General features: G+C 38.3%; 1 protein-coding gene across 6 annotated transcripts in view; it reads right to left on the minus strand.

Moving 5' to 3' along the window:
- Nucleotides 1–26,956, minus strand: part of LOC129732314 (uncharacterized) — a 214,329-nt gene that overhangs the window by 57,248 nt on the left and 130,125 nt on the right. The window contains exons 1-2 of one of the 6 annotated variants that reach the window (XM_055693114.1): nt 21,290–22,118; nt 7,401–8,058 (exon numbers count right to left, since the gene is read on the minus strand). The exons of 3 other annotated variants lie outside the window; for them this stretch is intronic. In XM_055693114.1, coding sequence (XP_055549089.1) covers nt 7,401–7,466 — 66 coding nt within the window. In that variant the 5' untranslated portion in view covers nt 7,467–8,058; nt 21,290–22,118. Of the gene's footprint in view, nt 1–7,400; nt 8,205–21,289; nt 22,119–26,956 lie in introns of those variants that run through there. 2 more of the 6 variants (XM_055693113.1, XM_055693112.1) reach the window with 2 other exon arrangements.

The following is a 26,956-nucleotide window of genomic DNA, read 5'->3' on the forward strand; positions in this document are numbered from 1 at the left end:
GATTGCCATTTACCTATGGTCCAAGATGATTCTAATTCTCTTGTATTACAGCTATTACACACTACCAGCACACGCACAACTATTAGCAGTGGTCAAACGGCGGAAAGCGAAGGCGCCAGAGCTGGACAGAAGCTGTATGTTGAGCTTCGTAGCCGCAAGGTTACAGAGTCCGCTTTGACAAGCGAATGGTGATAGGTTCGAATCGTAGTAGAACCAAACCATTCGTTCGCAAAAAGGACTTTAAGTATGGGTTTATTCTCAGGCTCTTCCACACAAAATCTTCTCTCCAGATTTAATAACCTCTCGTCTAAAGCTTCGATAATATCATAGACTATAGCAAGTTATATGCTTTTAGAGTGATATCTTGCAGGAGGATATGATAGAATCGATAAGGAAGAAAGTTGGTTACTAAATCTGAATGAGAAGACAAAAAGTACTATAACTTCCCTCCAGAATTAATAACCACTGATCTAAAGCTTCGATAACATCATAGACTATAGCACGTTATATGCTTTTAGAGTGATAGCCTGCAGGAGGATATGATAAGGTCGATAAGGAAGGCAGCAGGCTACTAAGTCTGAAGGAGAAGACAAAAAGCACTATAACACGGAGCAGGTTACTTCTCAATAAGCAGCACTGAAAAATGGTAAAAAAACAGAAATGTGCAAACAGCAAAAACGTCCGGACAATGCCACAAAAGATCAAACAACTACTGGTCGCAGTGGGGTCCACAAAAAAAAAGCTGTATGACGGTGCTCCCCACTCACCGGGGATTCAAAACCTACATGGGAGGTGATCACTGATTTCCTCTCTGGTCCGTCCGCTATGAAAGGCTGCGATCGGATGAGCGGATGTTGCAGCAAAAAAACAGTACAAACATATATTTGAAATCGCCACCTGCTGCGCTGCGAGTTACCGCAGCTCTGCTTGCTGGTGGCCAATCCTGTTTCAAGTAAATCATCCTCTTGCTGCAGTGCATGCTGCATACTAGCTTGTATACGTGACTACAGAGAATTATACACCCGTTGGATGGGTTGTTGTGCACTCGAGCGAGCAAAACAACAACAACAACAAATCATTTACACAATCAAGTCGTTTGCATATTATAATGTCGGCTGTGTTGGAGAAGCACTACCATTCTTCTACCATTGGTTATCTAGTTTGATTTAGACTGAGGCTCTGATTGGGCGAAAGATACGTTCGAAAAGGCTCTACATTTTTAAATACTACAATAGTTAGCGTCACAAAATCACCATTTCTAGCATTCTGGAGGACTCATAGCTAATTTCCCAATTGATTGCTGTGAAAATGAAGAAAAACCGTTGGAAGCACTTTCAAGTGGACAATTTTTGTGGCGCTCTCGATGCTTTCGGTTTTGCAATTTACACCTCTATGACCATAAGATATAATTCTACGTCGAATATGCATAAAAATGTATAATTCTTGAATAATCTGTGATCATTCATATGTTATAATTACACACCTGTTCCAGTGACTTCTTCCCAAAAGATGTTGAAATACGAATTTTCGTTATTATAGCTACAAAAGTTGCAATTGGACTATAATCTTCAAGGCAAATGTAGCATATTTCAATCAAGAAATTTAGCCTCAGTTGAATTCCATTCACATTAAAAAGAAATAGATAAAAATTTGATTGGCATATCCCATAATACACCTGTCACAGAATGCCATTCATTACACGCGCGGACAAGCTTTCAAATCAATAGCTTAGCTTAGCGATTCAGCCACTGAGAAAAGATTAACAAACTCATCATCTGTTGACTGTTGCACAACCATTCGTTCCGATGATTATTGCCGGCTACCTTTGAACTTGTCCGTCGTCACAGTTCGAACCGCCCATCAACCCGACCTCACGGTAGTAAATTGTACACCTAGACACTACCTTACACTCGTAGGTACAGCGTGTCTGAAAGTGCGAACAAAACGTGGGCGAAACCGTGGCGTAACAGCGAACCATTACTCGCAAGAAAAAGCGAGTGACAATTCAAAACTATTTTGCTTTTAAGCCTCAACAGATTGTTTCTTGCGAGTGTAAAGGAACACGATTTGTAGCAGCCGATAGGATTTGCTGTGGTCCTACATACTACCGATGTTTACGAACTCGTTTGCCTTTGATTCGCTGAATTTGAATAAGTCGGATTTTATGACGAACGATTGTTTCAACTGCGCAGTGATACGTGATTAGGCTGGAGTGTTCGCGGATTTAGATAAGACTTCGCTGGCCCACTCGCAGCAATCTCGGAATGCTTGATTGGTGGCGCAAGGTTATGTTCATTAACTCTGCGCAGGTAACCTGCTGATCGTTCTATCTCTCCGCCACTTTACGATATTATTGAATTACCTAAAATGGTGTATCGGATTGTGTCATCGAAAGCGCGAAACGCAATCCGGTTCAATCTCTGTGGCCGGCGGCGCAGATTTGCGTTTCATTTTGATCACCTCAGCAGCTGGTAGAAATGTGGACGGTAAATAGAAATAATCATTTTTTTTAAAAGCCCACCTTCAAAGCGGACCGTGAGCTTGCAAAGTTCCAGTGTTTTTGTTTATCTTCCCGATGATATCATTTACATGTAAACAGCGTCACTTCGCTTCTTTTTTGTGTGGCCGAAGCGGCCCACACATTTGTGGCGTATCTCGCGCGTAGAATGTGCAACAAATAAAACGCGGAGATTCAACCGCGATCGCGCAATATAGGCAGCTACCGTAGGTAGAATGGTCTGTTAATTAGGATGTAGTTCGAGAGATATGGAAATTGTTCAATATCAACAATCGTAATTTTTTTTTTTTCAATAACTTCTTTAACCTTAATCCAGCCTGCTACCGAGAGTAAGCGATAACGCAAATATTTAATTTTAATTCCGCCAATTCCAATCGATCAGTAGAAGTCAACTTGAACGGAGTATACGCAGTACTCGTGTATACTCGCCTTAACCATTTTCGTCTGACGTGATCACCAACCCGGCCGCTGCCGTTTCGTTTGCCAAGAGATGTCGTAATCGCGGTGTGTATGCTGCTGCGGCACACAACAGCTCGAGGCGACCTCACACTTGAGAGAAGAATCTAACACCAAGGTAGCACACTCCCACTCCGATCTGAACTGGCAGCAAAATCGCTAGCGGCGCTTCTTGACACACGGGTGGAGAACAAATAGCATGGATCAAACAGTCGCTACAAATGATGCTTTGATTACTGTTCCGAGAAGACATTGCGGAGCGGTAGGATTATACTGGAAACGAATTCAGCCGCATGTACGATTATGATAATTACGCTAATTGATTGATCGGTGCCTGCATTGCACCGGCGATGTGGTGAACCGAAGATTGATAGTGCTGAACTGTGTTTGCAAATACATCCATCGAACGGCCCAATATGGTCGGTATCTAACATGACAACCGTCTCCGATCGTCGTCAAGTAGTCGCAGCAAAATAAAATATTTATGGGTCAGTTTTTTTTCTCTTAAATTTTTCTATACTACTATCAATCAGATCTTGCGTGTGCGTGCATCAATCAACTGTCAGCTGAGATTAGGTCGTGGGAAATCTTCGATCTAAAGCTGTTGCGAAATCTGTTATTTCAATTATTGCTGCGGTAGCATATTGCGAAAATAAAACTGAGAAAAGCTTTCCGGTTTTACAGGGATTTCGTTCACATAAGCAGTAATCGGATTCATCAAATGTTTAGGACGTGACAATCAGTTATGATTGATCAAAGTTTGTCAACAAAAATATGAAATATATGGTTTCTGGGTTTGAATGCTTAAACACTGCATAAAATTCGATACAAAAAACCAGGATTAAAACTCAACCAGAGAACAAACATAAAAATTTTAGTCGGAAAGACGAGATAACATCGAAGTTTTACATTCTTCGCAGCAATTTGGCCCAAAATGTTGGTTCATAAATTTTATTAATGAGAAAAAATTCAAGATTGATGTGTGATGAAGTCAAGATAAACGTTTTTTTATGTAGAAATTTTTGGTATTGAAACTCAGGGTTCAAACTATTTTATTAAGTGACTTTTTGAATGTAGCACTATACACGCAAAATCTTTCCTTATTACTTTAGAAGCAATAACGCAAAATTGTCTTTTGGGTAACAAACCTATTACTTCAAAGGCAATAAAATTCTTCCCCAGTCAAGTAACAACACATACTGCCATATATTTAGCACGTGTTACGGGAGTACGACTATCTAATAATGTCCGTTTCAACCACATGCAAGATTTTTTCTGTCGAAAGCTGCTCCCTTTCCATCTCAAGCAAAAAAAAAATCACACACCGTCGCATATGTTGCCTATGTTACTAGTTTCTTCAATCTCCAATTCATCCGGTGTGCGTGTATTAGTTCGCATACGGAGTAGAGAAAAAATATGACAAGAGCTGCCAAGCAGCATTTCCCCCGTCATAGAGTATGCAAACGTTGATGATTTCAAAGACTTTAAATGCGTCTTGAAATGACATCATGATCTGTAAACTGCGTTAGAGAAAAACAAAAACATTCACTTTCCTGCAAGATATCTAAAACACATACTCATTGGTTCATGGAAACTTTTTTGCACCTGTTTGAAAATACAATACTCGTGCCTAACCAGACAATATTCGCAACTTCGGCAACTCTGGCCAGACAGTATTACATATTTCCATTTCAAGTAAACACTGGGGGACGAAACGAGAGTGTTTCTAATTAGACATTTGAGGTTGACGGTTGGGATTCTGATTATGTGTGGATGAAGGGGACAAAAATGAACCTGATCGTTGCATCAATACAAATGCAGCGAGTGAAGTCTTGCTAACACATGCATTGCGGTGCTTGGCTGTATGTTCTCCTCCAGAAACACATACAAACGTGTGTCCGTCATAATTTTTATGACTTTTTGTTTGTTACTCTTTGTGTATAATGCGTAGTCATAAGACACAATAAGTAATAAAAAATTGCCCTAAAGTAATAAAATGTTCCCCGTTTGCGTTGGGTGTAATGTTTGGCGGAATTGGTTTTTGCGACACTGTGAATGTTGCCAAACGTTGCAACATTGTGTGCACGTTTGCTCCGGTATCAGGTCGCAGCGATATTCGTGTCAGCTCGATACGTGTACGTTCTCGACGGGTCTTGTTTATTATAATTAATAAATACAATGTAATTGATTGACGGTTAACCGGAACCCTTTATTCACTACATGGCGACCGTGACCCGCAATATTCAGATAGAATATTTAAAACTCTTTTATTTTTATATTTTCATTCAATCGTAAACAGATCAACGCTTATACATCTATAAGTAAAATGAATTTCAAGCCTTCGGAAATACATATTAATCTAATAAAAAAAAAATTTAAAAAAATCCATTCTACTATTTTAATAAAAAAAAAGTATATTCAATAAAGCGGTAATGAAAAATAGAAGGGAATGTAGATTTAAATACATAAATTACCATCAATCAATTGTATTTCTATTTTGCGAAAATATCAACATTCCCATAGATTTGCCAAAGAAAGAGAAATAAAAGTTTCATCAACAGTTTTGTAAAGCATTTTTTCATAATAAAAATTAACAAAAAAGAAAACAATATTACTTGATCAATTTGTTGTTGATTAAAATTTTAAATTGAAAAAAAAATTCAAAAGTCAAAAAGATACTCATTACGTGATTACAAAAACAGGAAAACATAAGCAAAAAAAATACTGTTTATATTTTCTAGGGATGGGCGATACTGTCTTAAGTATCGATACCTGAGTACTCGAATACTTTTGCACAAAACGATACCAAGTATCGCGGTATCGGTATAGAATGTATCGATGCCAAAATATCCGATGCTTTTGGCCGAAGTATCGATACCGTTGGTACTGATACTGGCATCGCCTATCCCCAATAGAAGGCATCGGTGGTATCGGTATCGTTTCAAAGTATCGTTGGCAAAGTATCGATACCGCTACTCATCGCAAGCAACGAGTATCGTTGCCAAAATACTCGATACTTCGGCTCCATGTATCGATACAAGTATCGCCCATCCCTAATATTTTCCACCGACGCATCAGTAAAACATAAGTAAAAGCGTAACAAATCAAGAGGTACGCCAAGTAACGCTTAGAAATTCTGTACAATGTATTAAGGAATTATTTGGGCTGTTGCATTATTCATCCAAAAGGGGGAAGAATGTGGCATAACTATTTTATGCGACACTGTAAATGTCGCCAAACGTCGCTAATTACATTGCCATTCGCAATGGTGTTTTTTTGATTTATACATTTTATGTTGTAATGAGTTTCAGTTGATTTCAACAACTTAAATTCGAGTTACAGCAGGCTTCAAAAATCCCGACGTTGATGTTCCATATAACAATAGCGAATTAAAATTAAATTGAGGAACTTGCTACTATTTTCAACTGTGAACCAAAGAGAATCAAGATTAGCCCATGGAAATTGCATAAAAATGTTATTTCGGCTTAAGCTAAACACGCATGAATCACATATTTATGCAGATGTATGCACACAGTAGAATCGATAGGCGTTATTCGACGGAGTAATACGCATACAAATTTCTACGAAGTGCAAATTGTTGTTATTATTATTCAGCCAATTTTTCGTAACACCCTCGGGGTATGATTTAATTGTGAGCAACTGACAACTACCGGTGTGCTGCCTAGCTGCAACGTGCTGCAGACACTAATTTATGCGACGACTCAAATCATCATAATACCTTACAGCAACAACAATCGTACATTGGATGTTATGAAAAATGATGCTCCTGTCAGAAAGTATGTGGGCGATGCGTCGTCGATAAAGTACCCGACTTATGGTGCAAATATGGAAATTTTCTTCGCCGAATGGTCTAGCAATTCATTTCTGACCATAATCAAGTTTTCCGAATAGACGCAGGTAACAACCCCAAATTGCAGCTGCTGACCATTTTATATGTAAATCTGAAGCCTATTATAGTGTTCCACCGAGTAGGCGAAAAGTTTGAAGCTCAGACTCATTTGATTTACTGCTTCTGATAGAAAGTTATGTGAGCTCGGAACGAAACTATGCCCGACCGGACGACGCTGCTTGGGTCGTTTTTCAGATCCAGTGAAAGGGCACCTCAGATTGCAATGCAGAAACAATTTTTTTTTGCTTCCCGTAGTAAAAGTGTGTGCTAGTTGAAGTTGGATTGATTTCAAAACCAACTGAAGTTTGAATGACATGAAGATTGTATCAAAAGGTGCAATTAGAGCATGGCTTTGATGAGGCGAAGAGTTTTTTTATTTGCTTGAACTTTGTTACAATCCAACAACTTCAGGATCACTACATTTGCAATTTAAATCGAAATTGGCAAAACTTCATTGCTTAAAACCTCTAGACGATGTTAATCGTTATAATATGGAAAAATCAAACAATCACAAACCTGATAAGCCGCCACTTCATCGCTGTTGTAGATGTGCACTGGAGACGAATTCCTCGGGGCAAACATGTTTTCGATTAACTTTTCCTATATTAGGAAAAATATGTATGTGTAACTGGTCCAAAAATACCGTCAAACCGGGGCACAACAACCGGTAAAAGCCCCCCAGACGAAGACCGGTTTCGATTGGCACTCTTTGGCTCTCTCCACACGCTATCTATCTATCCACTTGTGTTTTGCGTCTTATCAATTTCGCTCACGAGCCAGAGTTTTCGTTTTCCACCTGGTTTGCATCACTTTTCGCTGATTTTACACTTGCACTTTCGGTTTGCATTATTCTCGCAGGGTAGGCAGAAGAAAATGCGGTAAAAAGACACTTCTTGCTTGCGTTTTTTCTCTCCGGAGTTGAACGGGATGTAATTTTATCCGATTATGTCATCAAGTTGATGGGTGTAAATTCGTTCCGAGAATGCCTCCTTCAAGCACTTGCGCTCTTTCTCTCTCTGACAGGTTGTGCCTGTCAACAGACTCGCAAAGAAGCTGTTCGCTCCCAAAGGGAACTGACGCTTGTATAGTATGGAAAGAATATTCTTTTCGAGTGATCATCGAATACAATACGGTATATGCATTGCCGAGTTGACACTTTTTCACTGCGATGTGACTGTGAAGTGAGGATGGCATGGCAATGTCCAAAATAATTATTCACACTTTGCGATTGTCATCGGGGGATTGGTAATGAGATTTTTGTTTATAGGTTTGTGCTGCCGAACAGCCAAAAGTTAGACATACAAAACCGATGATACAAGGCTGTTAAATTGTTGATTTTGTTTAAGGTATGTGGCTTATTTGAATACATGAATAAATGAGCGCCAAGATACCATGTTCAAAACTTATTTTATGCTTAGTCAAATGAGAAAATCATGGTAGGAAAATACTAACGCCCTTTGTGATCAATTCGATATACAACCCCTGAGGATATCTCTTTTTTAAGTTATTTTTCAGTTCTCAAATATATCCACGACTTGAGGAACCTTAAGAAAAAATGTTGAACATGTGTGAAAGAAATTATTCCAAAATAAGACAGAGGCCGATTCCTTCTACCAAACAATCTAATTTCCAGTCATTATTTAACATTTTAAAACCCTGTCGCAGATACCAAACATTTTCGCTCAAGTTTTACATACTTAACAGATGACAAGAAATCAAAAATGAAAACAAAATTTTTGAATATCGAACCGAATCGAAGGCACTAAAAACCAATTTTAAATTCAGCAAAAATCTTTGAGAATATTTTGTACGATCGCTACTGCAAATGAATGAACAAATATGTGATCATATCTAATAATTCATTTATCGAAATTTATTTATGATTATTTATTAGCTTTCTAGTTAAGAGCTTTTTTCAGAACTCAAAAGAGATAATTAAAAGATTGATTGGTCAAACAGAACAAAACTTTCATAATTCTTGCCGTGAGTTCAATTAGCATCCCAAACCAAAATCCAAATCCACACCTAAATTCAAATTGAGGACCACATTAAAGTTCCTTAAAAATACGGAAGCCATTATTCAAGCAATGAGTTACTGTTTCCACACAAACATAGCTGGGGGTCGCCTACTTTGATTTGTTATGACATTTCGTAAACTGTACTAAGAATAACGACGAACGAAAACTAAGCGTGCAAACAGATCTTGTACAGCCATGCCGAAAATCCTCACCTCTCCGTACGTGAACTCCGAAAGAGCTTAATTTGTCCAAAACCACAGCCCACGATGTGTTGTAAAGGTTTTCTGAATGTTTGAGTGTCGAATTAGAAATGACGAAAATATTAGTCGTGCGAATAGCTCTATGGACAAAAAGTTGAAGAAGAGGAGAGGAATCCGAACCTCTTAATCCAAACTGTGGCTCGAAAAGTAGGAATGTCACCAGGATTCGTTCAGAAATCAAAGAAGCGTTTCGGTTCGAAGTCCTCCAAAGTCACGACGAAACGTCGTTCATCACGACGAAAGACTTCAAACAACTTCCAAGATTGGCTTATTACACTGCAATGGCCAAAAAAGATACCGAAAAGTATTTAGGACAAAAAAGATGGCCAAATTCCTCAAGAAATATCTTGTTTGGCAAGTAGTTCTTACCTTTGGCAGATAAAGCTAATCTTTTATCATCACAGGTAGGGTGTGCAATCCCGGGAGCGATTTCCCGGTAAATAACTTTTCCCGGGATTCCCGAATCCCGGGAACAGAAATATTGATTCCCGGGATTCCCGAGTTCCTCGAAAAATTTCGCAAGATTTAATATAGTTTCCCATACAATTATGCAATATAACTCAATATACTATCAAAACACGAAGCTTCACAGTGCAACGTTCCATAGACAAAAATCAAAAAAAGTGGATTTCTCATTGAGACACACTGTAATGATATTATTAACCTCGTAAGTTAACCCATACGATGATGAAACGCATCTACTGCGAAGTGGTTTCAACTATTCAAGTGATGTGGAAGTTAAAGGCTTCTTGGTGGTGCTTCTTTATGCTAAGAGAAAAAAGATACTTTCAATTTAAAATCGATCGTCAAAAAAAGTACCCAAAAGTGCCTCTTTGAATTTCACTTTTTCCACTTATTTGGAATATCCTTCAAACTTTGGAGGCGATTTCCATTGCTCAAGTTTGCTCTTTCAACCGGAATTCGCATTTTAGAATGATACCTCTGGAACCAGTGAGTGAGCAATTTATCGTACATCTGTCCCTTATTTTTATGTATAACACGTAATTTATGTGTAAAACACATAAAAAATACCTGGATTAATGATGTCTAATTTTTTTGCAACAGTAAACCATATATAAACATAATTAAAAGGAAATTAAATAAGAAATAATAGTAAAAACTAATTTTTATGGCGTTCAGATCATTTTTTCATCGCCTATAAATTATTTGAATATGCTTTTAAAGCCTTTTATCTCTAAATGGATAATATTCTTGGAAAATTATCATTTTATGCTTCTGTACAAAAAAAAATGGCGTCTGAGACATATTTGCGATTACGAATTTGACATTCGTCAATTATGCAAATAGTAGCTCTCATCGGTACTGAACATTTTTCGTGTCACATCAATACAAAAGAAAAAAAATATCAGAATAACTATTTTGATTTTTGTCCCGTACATACATTCAACGTACTGTAAAGTGTATTGCAAAGTGTATAGCAGCTTCAAAGTGGGCATTATACGAAGCAAACATTTGCTTGAAGTGACGGTTAATATTCGCTTGCCGTGTAATATAAAATTATTTACTTCAAATATTTGTCAAAAACATTTACAGTTTTATTCAGTTAAAGAAAAATTAGGCGAATATTTGCTTCGCCTTATGCGCGATTTAAAGCTGCTATATACTTTGACGACGTAAGTTTCCTGTTTTGATAGTATATTAAGTTTTATTGCATAATTGTATGGGAAACTATATTAAATCACACGATTTTTTTAAGGAACTCGAACTGAGTTTACTACTGAACGAATAGTGAATTTTTTCTTTGCTCATAGATAAAAGATTTTGAAACTTGTAAATTGATAAAAAAAATTTAAATCCATAAATCAATGCGACCAGACAATCAAATAATTCAATGAAACTCAGTCAGTGTAACTTGGGTCGTGGTCGCGGTTTCACAGGAAAAAATCACCTCCAGAGGTGAAAACTGATTTAGTTTAGAGTTTGTCAGCGGATCTGAGGCGATTGTTTGACGACATGGAAATCCTGAAACCAACTTTCCTGCAAAATTTGCAACAAAAATCAGTGGTGGATTTTTAATATGAACATGAATAAGTTTGTTTGTTTTGTTTTTTAATTCGTTATTCATGCGAATTGATATTTAATTTGTAAATGATTTTTTGTAATAATTGTAAATGAATTGTAAATGATTTTTTGATAATAATAAACTTTATTTGAAATCTCAATTTTGTCAAGAATTTTTTTTTTCTATTACCGGTTCCCGGGAGAAAATCAATTCTCGGGAATATTGCAATCCCTAATCACAGGCACAATCAGCAAGGACTTTACCAGAAGAAATGTCTACAAAAACGATACTTTTCTTGTTTTAGCCTGATTTCGCATAATGTCAGTATGCCAATACCCTGATGGAGTGGTACAAAGCCAAACCAAAACAGGATGTCAAAGATGACAAACATTTTTACCAAATCTGGACCAGAGCTGCCAGCAAGATCAGCGAGGAGACTGTACAAAACCTAACGGATGGAGTTAAACGCAAAATTAAGATTTTTACATCAATAGAGAATAATGATTTTTTGAACCCGTGGATTCGCAAACCAATAAAAAGTCATGTAAGAACAATGCTTTGTGAGTGTTTTGTTGCATTTTTTGAGTGTCCGGATTGTTGCAGATACAAGCCTTATGGCTAAATTCAAATGTTTGAATTCTTAGTCCACATCCGAACTCCATTTTGAACCCATGACCAAGTTCGAGTCCTAGTTAATGTTCGAGCTCAAAACTAAGTTTAAACCCAAATCCAAATCCCAATTCGAGTCAGAATCTGAATTTGAGAGTAAGTTACAATCCGAGCCTCATTTCAAAAACATGAATGATTTTAAATTCGAGTCCAAATGCAAATTCAAACCCAACTCCTAGTTTAAAACCAATACCGAGCTCGAGTGCAAACTAAAATTTATGCTCCATTTTAAATCCATAATCAAGTCCAAGTCCAAATTGAATCAAAGTTTATGATCAAGTTTGAAAACAAGTCCATATTTTAAATCAAGTTGAAATCTAAGTAACTAACAGTTTAAATCCTAGTTAGTTGAAGGCGAAATCAACATCAACATCTAGGTCTCACCACAAACCCAAGTCACAGTCTAAACCTAAGTCCAAACTGTGGACTCCAAAGCACAATCCAAGCGCAAGTCTAAACTTAAGCTTGAGACTAATTCTTACTTCATAAGCCTGGATTTATTTCGAAACTAAGTTTGACTACGGATCCAATCCAAGATCCAAGTTAAATCAAAAAGCTTCTTCAGATTCAATTCTAATCTCATCTAATTCTAAAAAACGTATATAAGAGTTGCTGGGGTCGAGGAAGGTTGTTATGCCCTTCTTTGAAAGGAAAGGGCTCCATACAAATGAAACGAAAAGTTTTGCATACCACGGGAACTAAACAGGCAAATGGAACTAAATTTGGAATGTGAGAATTTTAGAATACTAAAAATATTTTTGTGATGAGATACCCCTCTCTACTCTGTAAGGGGGGAAGGGGGGGGGGATGTGGTACCTTACAAATGAAACATTTATTTCTACCAATTTTCCAAGCAACAGTCAAGATAATGCACAGAAGCCAAAAATCGACCCCAGAGATAATTTTGTTTTTGGAAAACAGCCAAAATGGTCAAGTACCACCCAACATAAGTATTTTCAGAACCAGAATGATACCCAGAGGCCCAAAATTAACTCCACATACCATTGAAAAAAAAACAATATGGTGACTTCTGCTCTTTGAAAAACAGCTCAAAATGACTGAATACCACCCAATATGGATATTTCTGTAGCCGGGATGATGCACAGAAGATAAAAATCGACCCCAATATAATTTTGAATTCTAAGATGGCGACTTCCGGTTTCTGAAAAACAGCCCAAAATGACCGAATTGGGTGTTTCCGGAACCAGAATGATTTTGAGAGGCCAAAAATTGACTCCAATTTCAATTCAAATCCAAGATGATGACTTCCGATTTCTGAAAAATAGCCTAAAATGACTAAATAGCATTCATTATAATATTTCTGTAACCGGTATGATGCACAGGAGCCAAAAGTTTAGCCCAGATGCTGTTTTGGATCATTTCAGGGCCACCATATTATTTTCAGAGAGTTATTTTATTAGTGTTAGATAAAAGTTGTTGACGTAAACATATTGATACACGAGAGGCTATCGTGACATTAAGGTCTATAATTCAAAGAATCATTGTAGAGAAGAAGTTTGTTTCGAACTTATCATTTGCGATCACTCTCGAATGCAACAATGCATTTGATGTAAGCCTTATGTAGTTTTACGTCAAACTTGCGGTCGTGGCTTTGGACACAGCCCTTTCTGATCACTAAATGTATACTTTTAAATATTATATCCAGCTTTCGACTACATAAATTTTCTCTAAACAACTCTTAGCGATTGGCAGTGGGACATTTCGTTTGATTGATTTCATTCCCGCAGTATATCTGAGCTTATTAATATCGATGAAAGAGAAACTCATTTCGAATGTTTTTCCGAAAATCTTCCAGAATGAACCATGATAGAGTGTACTTGCAATCTTGGTGGTGAAAAACAAAGATGTCGACGATTTAAATTTTATCTTTCAAAACGGAATTCGTGGAAAGCAACATATTGTATGATAAATCACGAACCATCCATCCAATGGATAATGCTTAGACCAAACAACAACAATATCGCACGCTTAGCTAATAGCGGTCTCGATCAACTAGATTAGTTGAGAGAATTCGTTATCGATATTGTTTTTTTGGCACATTTTGCATGTGTAGGATAAGTACAGGCAAACTTCGATATAAGGTACCCACGTTATCGATATAGCGTCACTCGATATAAGGTACATTTTACCTCGATATAAGGTACATATTTATATTATATTACAAATAACTCCGAAATTGGTATGGAAACATCTTTAAACAACATACTGGTTATCTTGTCATCATTTCTGCTTACTATTGACTATTTAGGGAGTGTCCATAAATTACGTTACACTCAGCGGAAGTTTGAAAAAACGTACAAAAATTTAATTTTGCAGAGAAAACATGATATAGTGTGGATGGGAACGGGGGAGCTAATAAAAAAAAATAACTTAATGTTTGACCCGTGAACAATCTGTGTGAAATTTGAAATACAATGCTCAAAAAAATGTTCCAAACCCAGTTTTTCTTTCATAAACCGCACTTGAACACTCTCTCAGCTGAAACAAGTTTTGATTTAAAAAAGAGCATTTTTATCAAAAACGTCATAAAACCTAGGAAAAAGTTGAAAATATGCTTAAAGTATGTTCGGCAGAATAATGTATTTCTCAAATATGAAAAAATGTCTAGGACATAGTAGGCCTCTTAAATCACACTCCAAAAAGTTTATTGGTATTTGTTTTTTAGACATTTTGAGAATGTGCGTTTATGAAACTACCTGTAGATCATTAGACCATTTTCATGAGATAGATCCAAAGTGTCTTCAGTAAAGTTTTTCTACATGAAATTACCTACAACTTTGCTAAAGAATTCACTTTGATTTGATAAGTAATAAAATAAATAAAATTATCATCTCACTTTTAGGCAGATTAATCAAGAATCTATTTGCATCAAAAGTTTCTCCTTGAGATATAAACAAAATTTGTCAAATACACTATAGCATTTAAATGGCATTTTTACACTCAAAAGGTTGACGATCACTTTTTCACGTTTTAAACCACTATCCAATGTGCATTTCTGGGCCACTTTTATGTGTAATGAAAAGTTAGACCAAACGGTCATTTTAAAATTCAACGAGCAGATATTCATGGTTCTTATTCATTGAACCAACAAGAAGAAAAAAAGAAGTATTTTCGATACAAAAATGTGTATGTTTGTAAATAAATGGTGAATAAAAACTAGTAGATAATAATAACATAACGGCTTGAATTTTGTTCAATTTTTTATGCTCTTGACTACCTTTTTTTTTGGCCGCGGCTGAAAGACAAAAGACAACAAAATAAAGTGTTTGAAGCCCTATTGTTGAAAATGTTTCATGATTCGATATAAGGTACAATTCGATATAAAGTACAAATCAAATTTCGAAATGTACCTTATATCGAAGTTTGCCTGCCTGTACAACGATACACCGTGCCCCAGTGCTGAGTCGAGAAAATTTCCAGCTCGAAAAGATCCTAGACTCGATCGGGAATCGGACCTGATATCACAACCGTGTGGGAGAGCTAGCCGACCGATATCGCTAACCACAAAGCCACGGGGATAACTAGTGCTTAGACCATCCAACCAAAATTATGGAATGGGACAAGATTGGATGTAAAGTATCTAGAAACCAATGTATCACAAGTAACGGTGCTTCAAGCACAATTCAAGGCGTTGATGTTCTCATTCCGATAAAACCAATCAGGCAAATCGTTTATCCTTTTGACTTTGAACCGTTTGAACGTGTCCAATATTATATTTGTCATGCATTTGCATTTGCAGACTTTAAACAAATCGCAAGGTCAACTTCTGGATGTATGTTGAATGAATTACAAATTCTCATGTTCATGCGTTCAAAATTCGTTCAAATCTCCAAATATGCAGGCCTACACATATTTCCAAAACGGTAGCATGGGTGTTGATAAACTAGCGCGGGAGGCGACTGCGAATAATAAGTTGTGGCCGCGGCAGCAAAATTATAAATTATAAATTGTAAATTGAGAACAAAATTTACCTAAACAGCGATATTTGATTTTTTAACTACTTTGCGATGAACACACGTAACTCCAGGTAAAGAAAGCGCTAACTTGCTATGCGAATATTTGCTAATGATTATAATTGAGCATTTTTGGCACGTTAGCGTCGATGTCTTGTGGTTGAACGCGTGAGCGATGTTAGTTGTGTTGTGACTCAAGCCTTTGGTTTTTTTTCCGAACTGGATTTGTCTTACTACTAAGCAGATTTGACAGATTAACTGTGATTTAAACAATTTGTTAAGTACTTCTACTGTCCCTCAAAAAACTTCGTAGGCAGCAGACAGTTTGTCCAATAAAACCACGCATGATTAATGACCTGTATCAGTTTCTCCGAATCGGAAGTTGGTGCAGAATCAAAATGGACATCGTGCCATCGTCAAGATTATCTGCCTAGCTCGATCTGGATCGCACAACAAACAAAGGAACTGTTTCAAGAGCATTCGGTTCCACATGCATATGCACTGAGCGAGTGGCGCACAGTCGGCATTAAATAGGTGAGTACAAGCTTTTTGCTGAATCTTCATCGAAATGTCCGATCATTAGGGTGGCTGCAGAATTTTTCGGAATTCGGACTGAAATGGCGAAGTAGTTGGTCACTCTACTGAGGCAGTGTGTCGCAATAAGACCGCGGTTTAAAATTCCAATTGGAACCGAAAAGAGCGCGCAAAGATCGCCGAGATTCGTATCATACGCGCGTTTGTGAATTAATTCCAACGTGGCCATGCCAGCTTGCTCGCTGGCGTGTAGTGCAAATATGTGCTACACCCACGTCGGATTGGCTTTGCGCGGGTGCTTTACTCAATGGGTTCATTGATTTGGTCGGTCGCGACTTCGGCCCCAAGGATAGAACTATGTATACTTTTGAAAAGTATAACGAAAAACAACCGTACCTCATTCCCGCAAGTTGGCAAAACTTTTGCTCTGCTATCGTTTGGGATGTTTCCCGTTTGGACTTTTCGTTGCCTGCAGCAGAATTGATCAACAATAGGTAAAGTTTGTCGGCTGCTTTCCGGAAGTTTTTTCTGTGTTGTCGAAGATTGGCACGGGAACTGATGCCGGTCGGTGGGTGGCATCGATTCATCTAAACTGGACGACCGTTTAGAGGTCACTTTTTTACTACCTAGTTGAATCGAATTTGTTCGATAAGTATAGTTCTCATAGAGTTAGAATCAACAAGTGCGGCAATTCTCAAACAACGAGTAAAGGAACAGAAACTTTGTTGTTTGTTTCTACCTGTAACGAAATCACATTCAGCTCAAGTTGCATTATGCAAAAAAAATCAAAATCGAAACTCATTTCAAACTAATTAGAAATACTAACATAAATAACTCTTTTACGCTCAGACATCGTTTGAGATCGCTATTTATTTACTTTTCATTCACCACAATCCGCCTCGAATTTCACCTAATGGATCACGCATTGTCCACTTTACTTTCTAATAAGCCAGCACGTTAAATTTTCCCCCTTCGTTTGCTTTTGTTCCTGCAAACACGGTTGACCAAAGGAGGGCAGAGTTCCTAACACCTTCTAACGCGGAAGGTCCACTCTACAGCAGGTTGCCGACAACATTCACGTGATAAATCTCTCTCTTCTTCACGATCTGAACAAACGCGTATAGAGAGGAAGACTTTCATCGCACGGTTAGACGCAGGAGATTGATCTTCAACACGTGCACCCGCTCGAAGCAACATTCACCTAAGGGGAGGGGGAATGCTTTCTTGTATCAGAATTGAAGTAAATCATTGGAGGTTAATTTTCTGAACCCGAATTATTGATCTTTTCATGTCTGCAAGAGTTATAATACACTTGATTTAAAATTTCAGCAATTGAGCCGTTGCGGACCAGAGTGGTCTAAAGACCATTCTTTTCAAAAATGAGTTTTTCACATAAACCGCATCTACTCAAGAAGTTGAAGTTGGGAGACTAGAAAAGTTTCAAAAAAACGAACTTTAAAGCTGATTTATACCATATTGAAATTTCGTCCAAAACAGAATGGCCTATGTACATTGGTGAGATAAAATCACCGATTTCGCAAGAAACTGTTAATTTTATGTATCCCAATGTTAAACCACTTCATACCCTTTATATTAGAACATTTTGTTTGAAAGAATCCGTTGAACAGAATTTTATTCAGATATTTTTCGAAAATTGCTTCTCCTGAACAATTTGCTCGATGGCACATAGACCACTCTGTTCCGCAACGGCTCAATTGTAGATTGGATTTTTTGTTGGATGCAATTCGCTTTTCGGGACGACAGTGTAGTGTCATGACAACTGCTCACAAATGTCGCCAAGGTTAGAAAACAAGTGCCCTTACAGTTTGCTGCTACAGTTCCAGGTAACAAGAACAATTTTCTATGTGAAGCTAAAGATAATTTTGTGCTATTTTCTGTTGAATTTTTTTTTTTTATGTAAATTTCACTCTCTTGGTATGACATCCAACAGTACGTTACTTTTCTCGGGGTGCCAAAAACAGTAACGAAAAGGGAACCCTCCAATCCATTTTTCACGTCCGATCGAATACTTTCTATTTACATAACTGCCTCGGGGGCCCTACGCTTTTGCCCGTGCGGGAAAAGTCACGAGCGTAAACAACAATGTACACGCAATGCAGCGCAGCGCAAACTTTCGGCCGGATTTTACCCGCCATCTTCGCTGTCGGCGGCACTGAGCGCCATCCATTAGTGGCAGTGGAGTTGCGCCCGGTTTGTCGAGAAAATTAAAACAATTTGTCTCAATTGGTACCCCCCGGGCGCTGTTGTGGTCTAGGTAGCGCCTCTGTCGCGGCTGCGTCGCTGGATGCCGATTACTTTGAAGGCTGTCACTTAGCTGGTTCGGTAGCTTCCGTGGGAAATTCGGCGAAGAGTTTCGCCATTGCCTGTCTATAATTCCGGTCGTTAAGTAACTGAATTTGCGAACTAACATTAAATAGAATAGATCATCATTTTATGGCGCGCTGCTTTTCGAGCTATTAATGAAGCGACAACGCGTGAAAGGGCTTTACCGTAAGACGATAGCCATAAAACCGGACTGGACCGATGGGCAACTCGACAACAGAAAGCCATATCGATGCCAAGACAACGACTGTGCTATGAAGCCACATTGAAATGGGGCAATCCTAATATGGATCGCAAATGCGCTGTTGTTGTTGTTGTTGTTGCTCCCGCAGTTGGCAACGGCTGGTTGAAGAAAATCTAACAGCGACGACGGCAACGACGACGACGCCCTTAACACACCTCGGCATGTTGGTGGCTTGCGGTGGTCAATGTGTGTGGTTCGGTTGGGTTGAAATATAGTATGGAAATCCGGTTTTGCCGTAGTTTGGAAACTAGGTCTATATAATGGAAAGTGATGGATTCAAATGGTTTGGGATAAACAAGCTTTTCAGTGTATTGGAATTGCAACTAAGGGCAGTGCAATTGATTTCGTTAGAACTGATATGCTAGACCTAGATGGTCGTAGGATTACAATAATGGAAGTAACCAACAAGCGCAATGCGCAATTGTGAGAAGGCCAAGGAGGACTTTAAAAAAATTCCAATTAATCATTATCACTAAACGCTCAAATTAATCATCTCGATCCATACAGGTAAATCACACGCACTGGAATCTACAAATTAGTCACACTTCAACAGCAATTTAGTCTGAAGGTATTCATTGGAATTTCATGAACCTTTGACTATTAATTACATCGTACAAAACCATCTGTGATTTTGGTTCACAATAATTACCACATTTCGCGAGCCTTATTCAAAATTCTGAGAAAAAAAACACATGCGCTCATTAGATTCAACTCGTGCTTTCAGTCCCTACAGCCTCATTTTCCAGTTTAGCTCCGATGATGGCTAAGAATTTTTTTACACTTTGCTTCATCCCAGAAAGGAACCACAAAGCGACAAAAGCCGCTCTTTGTCTAGCGTTGCCTTTTGAACTCGCGCGAAAAAAACACAAACTATTAAGTGACATATTTGGCCATTACATTGGCTCTTAATAGGCCATATAGGCAACCGGGGCTGTAGAACTCGTGCTAGTAACTTAGTTGGACTTCGAAGGCATTGAAGGGGGAAAATGAGATAGTTACTAAGGTCGTAAATATGTTCGGCATGCGATGTCAACGACTGTGTCCACAGCAACAACAAATCAACGACCAACTCGACCGGCGACAAAAGAAACCAGATAATGTTTGGACCGACAAATGGTATCAGAAAAAAACGACTATAAACCAATCTAAGCGTCCACACATCAGAGGAAGCCGTACAGACTGGAACCGGTTCGACGGGAAACTCGGTTTATGGGCCACAGCCGGAGACAGTGTTGCGAACTGTGTGACCACACCGAAGCCGATGAAGTCAAAAGCCGATGACAAAGGCCGCAAAACATGACCAATATTTTCGTTTTTCGTTCGTTTACAACGCCGCAGCAGCGAGCTATAATGACCAACGAGTGGAAGAAGTCGCATCGTACCGGAATCGAGCGAGGTATGCCGGGTGATGGATGCATCATGGCCTTTCGGAGTTGCCGGTTCATTTTACGATACTGTGCGAACCAGCCGAGACGCCGGCCACTTTTGTTGTGAAATTCGGGGTCATTCAAGGTGGTTCCAAATTGGGGCAAAGAAATTGGCTTGGAAGTGTGTTCGCGTAGAATTTCTGATCTGCAGCGAAAAAGCTGTTTTTTATGCACAAGATTTAGGGAAAGATTTCAACAAGTAAAAGTGACGAACTTGAAAATTCGGCTATACTTTAATGTAGGGTTGCTTAATATATTTTATTTTTTTTCAATTTTACCCCGCTTGACGCTGATTGTAAAAATGTACGGGTTAAACATTTATAATTCGATATCTATTTATTTCATCTTAATTTATTCGGATAACCTACCAGAAGCAAAAGGTAAAAAATAGGAAACCTCAAATGCAACAGGTAGGGCGAACAACAAGAGTCAAACTTGTTGCAATGAATCTGCAATCACTTTGTGAAAACATCAATTTATTGCCTTGCAAAAAGATGCATTTTTCTAATCGATAGATCAAACACGTTGACCGACATGTGCTCTGATGTAGTCATTAGACGTACACACACCAATGCATTCATCGCACAGATCGCTCTAAGCCCCAGCTAGTTAGTGTACTACCACTACCGCTGGCGCGACTCTGAACCCCGATCGTGATTTTTCCAGCAGCCAGCAATTACATCGTCAGTAACTGAAACTATTTGCTGCAATCATCCCCTTGCTTTGCTTCATTTCCCGCGTATGGTGCCGCCGATGATAACAATCATCGCCACTGCTGCCGCCGCCGCCGTACGGGAAAGGGCAATCGAAATCAGAGACAAGCCTCAGAGTGCGGATCATGCCCCGCACACGGACAGGGGCGATTAATTTTCCTACCATGATTTTTCCTTCTCGCCTTTTTTGCAACCCGTACTCGTAGTCGTTTCGGTGGGCAGCAGAAGCAAATCGTATTTCCTCGCTTGTGGTGAGTTTGCTACCGCTGGTTTGCACTTGACTGTGTGTGCTCTGCTAACACATGGTTTAAAATTGGTCTAATTTTCTGTAAGATTTCACCCAAAAAATCGTTTAAGCTTCACCAGCTGTGCTCACCGATCGGAAACAGCAAAAAACTAGTAGCTTTCGTCACTTGACACGTTTCTTCGCTTCTTCTCTTCTGTTTCCCTCTTTTCGAGCTGAACGAACTCCGGCCACGGCACAGCCAATAACTCCAATTTTATTAACGATATGATTGATATTTTTCCTCGCTTTACACTGCACTTCAGGCCGAAGATACACACGATTACATTCACAATTTCGATTGGATTTTCATTTTCTCTCAACGCTCTTCACCAGCTGTATTTTCTTCATTCTGAAGTCGCTGCAACATCGCAGCTGCAAGTACACGGTTGAACAAATCCGCTGGTTTTTTTCTCGAAGCGCCAAAAATTGCTGTTCCTCACAAACACCAGAGCAAGGCGCCGCAAGGTTTCCAACCTTAGAATCCTCCCACTCCCTCGTGAGATTGGAAATGTCAAAACAGCTTTCAATCAAAACTTTCATCCCTTAACGGGACAAGTCAATGCGATAAGTGGCACTTTATATAGAAACGGTACACTCACGACCGACAGATTTGTATTAAGTACTAATTAAAACACCACAGAGGAAAAACAACAGCGATTCTTTAGCCTGTGCAGTCTGTGTGTTTCACGGTTCGTCACTAGGGTGGATGCCTTTCGTCGCGTCCGGCTACCATAGCGCTTTCGGTAAGACTGAAAATGAACACCAACAAACAACGCCGTCGAGCGGCCTGCCAGCCACGGCAGACACCAGAGCAGCAGCGGTGAGCGGTCCGCATGTGTCAAGCTTTTTGCTCGTTTTTCTTACGTCCGCTAGAGTCGCGTTCGTCGTCGTCGTTGTCGTCTTGGACCGGTACAATGCTAGCGCTGGTAGTAGTTGTCGTATTCTCACCTTTACTAACGGGACAACAAGACACTATATTGTTGTGTTTTAAGTTTGGCGACAGTAACAAATGTGCGTGTTCATTTGGTGAGCGTGTGTGCGCTCGCGCTCCGGAAACAAACAAGCTTGTCTTAGACTGTTTATTGCTACAGATTAGGCTTTTGATAGAGTTTAATATGTTTATGAATATTGATTAGAGTTGATCAGAATTGGTTCTATGTTTTGCTTTCCAACCTTATGCTTAACAATGCAATATTTATGATAATCAACAGATTTGGAAGCTGAACATACATCAAAATGGTTTCACGAGCAAAATCACTCAAAGTCTGCGTCTAAAACAGAGAGCTGAGCTTCGAAAGCAGTGTTAACATAGTTATAATTACAGTTTAGTTTTTTAGTATTTAATCTACAATCAATTAGTTCAAATAATCTTATAAAGAAGATATGAACAGTATGATCATCACAGTTTTCATTAGTAGGCGGTGGTAATCATAAATCTAACTGTTGTCGGCAAAGATAATGTCCTGAATAATAAGCACCAATTTTTCTCGTAAAAAAGTAATAGAAATAGGGTAGGGAACGGCTTAAGCAGTACCGCCTATTTTAATAAGTCGGAAAACAGGCCTCAAACTCCTGCATTTTGATAAATATCGACAATTTCAATGATGGAAACGAAAACCTTGATTGTCTAGCTGTCTTACGAATATGAGAAATACCGTTAATCACAAAGAAATCTGTGAATAATTGCAATTGAAACAAATCGACCTATATTGCAGCCATTCCGGAGCCTTTTCGGGTGCTGAAAAAAACGCCTGCAAAACAGATGGAAACTGCTTAAAATAGGTTCGGGGTGATTGAAATAGTGTCCCTCGATTGGTAACTTTGATTGATGATTGTTAAAGTTTGCTAACTTAGTTTTACAATCTGAAAACAAGTTCTGACAGAGAAAACGATAGAGAACAGATTGATATACTACTCCTTGAGTTTCACCCAACACATTTCGAGTATTTCGTCTGAATACACAGGCGGTTCCTAAAGCTGCTTAGAATATGTTCCCTACCCTATTTATTTCTGACGATCTCAGTTTTATGAACAAATAAACCAAAGGTGAGATGTTATGCTGTGGCTCACTGTTATAGTTTCATTGAAAAAAAAACAATTTGGAAACAATTACAGGGTCATATAAAACTTTTTAAACATTTATATCGATAACAATTCGCCGAAGGCTGATATTCGATAGAATCTGATTTTTACAAAATATACCGGGAATACAGTTTGCAGACTCATCATCTGTTGATACATTTCGAGGCGGCGTACGACTCAGTTAAGCGAAACGAGCTATGTCAAATAATGTTTGATCACATGTGGAAAAAATCTTTATACTCAAAGTAATTTTGTAATAGGAGCAGTTTCATAAAAAACGACTAATTTGTGAAAAGGTTTATATAAAAATGGAATTGATGATTTCACATATGATGAAAGCCAAAACGGTTTGTTTAATCAGTGTCTTTGGCAAACTAGATTTTTTTTCACTATATGGGTCATTCCATACGAAGTCACCACGAAAAAGCACAAACTTGGACACGACCATCACAGATTTTGCTCAAAGTTGGGAGAATTAAAATTCCCAATTTTGATGTCGATTGGAATACCCCCCGCTCTCCAGGACCCCCCTCTTTGCAAATTGCAAAGTCGCGCAATTTTTGTCAAAAATCTCTTTTTTCTTTTTTTTACAATTCATAGACGTAAGATGTCCGAAAAATACTGATAGTTGATTTTTGAAGAAAATAAACCAAGTTATCCAGAAAAAATATAAGTTTTGACCGGAAGTGTTACCAGATAAATTATTTTTGTATTTGAAAATTAAACTTACATTTTTAGGCAAATGCAGCCATTTTTATTTTAAATTTGATAATTTCATCGTGTTCCTTGGAAAATTTCACATAGGAAACAACTATCATCCCGAGGCATTACGAGCCAATCTCGAGATAAAACATTTTTACGAGAAAAGTTGTAAATTTCGTAATTATTTTATTTTATAATTTATAGACGTGAGACACCCGAAAAAAAGTGATAGGTGAATTTTGAAGAAATTAAACCAAGCAATCCAGAAAAAATATTATTTTTGACCGGAAGTGTTGCCAGATGGATTATTTTTGTATTTTAAAACTAAATTTGCATTTTTCGGCAAATGCAGCTACTTTTATTTTAAATTTGATGGTTTCATCGTATTTCTTGGAAAATTTTACGTAAGAAACACTTATCACCCCGTGGTAATATGAGCCAGACTATCTCGAGATTTTTACGAGCATTTTTACGAAAAAATTCTGAGTTTCATAATTAATTTTTCGTAAAAATGTTTTATCTCAAGATTGGCTCATATTACCACGGAGTGGTAAGTGCTTCTTACGTAAAATTTTCTATTTCTATTTTTTACGTAGCTTTTTTTACGCGGATTACGGAATTTACGCGGATTCCGGAATTTACGTGGTTTTTCTTACGAAAATTCCGGAATTTACGCGGTTTTTTCTACGCGGCACATATCCCCCGCGTGAAAAGTGACTTTTTTTCATTCTCGCTTATTTCCGTCGGTCTTGTTCCACCACTGGTGTTGTGCCAATCACCGACGCCCGGAAGGTGACTCCACCCAGGATTCTAACTTACGACCCGTTGATTAACGGACCGGCGCCAACAGCTCTTTACTTCCTCATGCGATAGAAGGCGTGATCCCAGAGATTTTTCTAGACCAGTTGGGTTGGTTGTGAGTGGATCACGCCACCCCACACAACCATCGACATCTATGTCGGCGTTGGGATTCGAACCCAGGCGTCGAGCGTGGTTGGCGGAGACGTTACCGACCACGCTAGGCCCCCGCCTAAGAAAAAAGCGACTTTAGTGTATTTCTATATTTTTCATCTTCCCATCAACAACAACAACAAAATCGCACGCTAGCCTGGGGGGCTAAGGCGATGTCGATCAACTACTAGATTAGTTGAGAGAAATCGTTATCGAGATTGTTTTCGGCACATTTTGCATGTTGTAGGATAAATACACCGTGCCTCAGTGCTGAGTCGAGAAAATTTCCAACCCGAAAAGATCCTCGACCAGATCGGGAATAGAAACCCGATATCAAAACCGTGTGAGAGAGCTAGCCGACCGACATCGCTAACCACAGAACCACGGGGACCACACTCTCTCCCCATCAAGCCTTACGTATTTTATGGATGTTCTCTAACAACATATTAGCTCGAGAATATGTGAAAAAACAATTTTTTTTTTGCTAGTACATATATATATAATCGAGTTTAAAATTATATATGATCGAATTATATATAATCCAATCAATATATAATCGAGTCTCTTTAATCTAGTCCGATCTGTATTATGTAGTTTTCGAAGAAAAAATTCAGATTTTTAGAAAGTGGGTTTATGGAGAAATTTAATTTATAATTACACTGGTCGACACAGGTGCACTCCAAAAGCTCAAACCCGAGAAAAATGAAAGATTATAGATATTCAACCTTTCTTGTGAGTGTTGGTGTCCCTAGCCATTAACTTTTTTGCAGAGACTTGAATGAGTTTTCTCGTAGAAATAACGCTGAAGCGACGCACCCGTCGAGCAATTACTATGCGACATTCTAAGTTGACGCAATTTGGTAATGGCTAAGGGCACCAAAGTTCAAAGGAATGGTCGAATAGCTATAATTTTTCATTTTTTCCGGTGAGCTTTTATTACCATAGCAACATTTTTGGCCCCAAAAATTTCCTTATGCCATGTTTTGTTCTATTTCCTTGATTAGTTCGAGCTTGGGGCCAATGGCATATATATGAAAAAAATCAACTTTCGAATTTCGTTTAGCGGCAGGGCTCAAAAGTTTTGCCTTCTCGAATAGAGTCCCGATTCCAAATTTCAACTCGATCGAACATCGGGAACACGTGCCTCAAAGCGGTCAAAGTTTCAAGTCTCCCAGGTTAAAAATTTTCTAAGTCCCAGAAACTTGACTTTTTTGTAAAAAATTTTTTTCGAGTTAACACCAGCCATCGACGTTTCATGACATTTGGCATCAAAAAAAAAATCGATATCGACAATTTCATGTATCATTAACTGTGCTTTTTTTCATCGATATTTTTCGTGAAACTTTGACCGCTTTGAGGCACGTGTTCCCGATGTTCGATCGAGCTGAACTTTTGCATTGGGACTCTTTTCGAGTAGACGAAACTTTTGAGCGCTACCGCTAAACGATATTCGAAGGTTAATTTTTTTCATGCATCTCATTGGCCCTCTAATGTTCAGCTAACCTTTTGTAGTTTTTATTATAACAAGATAAAAATTTTTTAAAATGAGAATTTTAAGATTATTATTTTTAACATTTTTTATTTATTTATTTTTTTTCTGGAAAGGCAAAATTGTTGCCTACAACTATGCCAAAGATGTCTCACCGATCGAACAAACCGTTCTGGCTTTAGAAATATTTGGATATTCAATAAATTTTTCATGTGAGCCGTTTCTAAAAATAAGTCGTGATTCAAAAAACAATAATGCCCAAGAATTGTAGCTCAGGAAACTTTTTTTGTTGTCCAGAAAAACTGTCTGAGAACCAATTCTAGGGAACTCATGACGTCTGATAAAAAAATGATACAT

The sequence above is a fragment of the Wyeomyia smithii genome, chromosome 3 (assembly GCF_029784165.1).
Source record: "Wyeomyia smithii strain HCP4-BCI-WySm-NY-G18 chromosome 3, ASM2978416v1, whole genome shotgun sequence".
Classification (NCBI taxonomy): Eukaryota; Metazoa; Arthropoda; class Insecta; order Diptera; family Culicidae; genus Wyeomyia; species Wyeomyia smithii.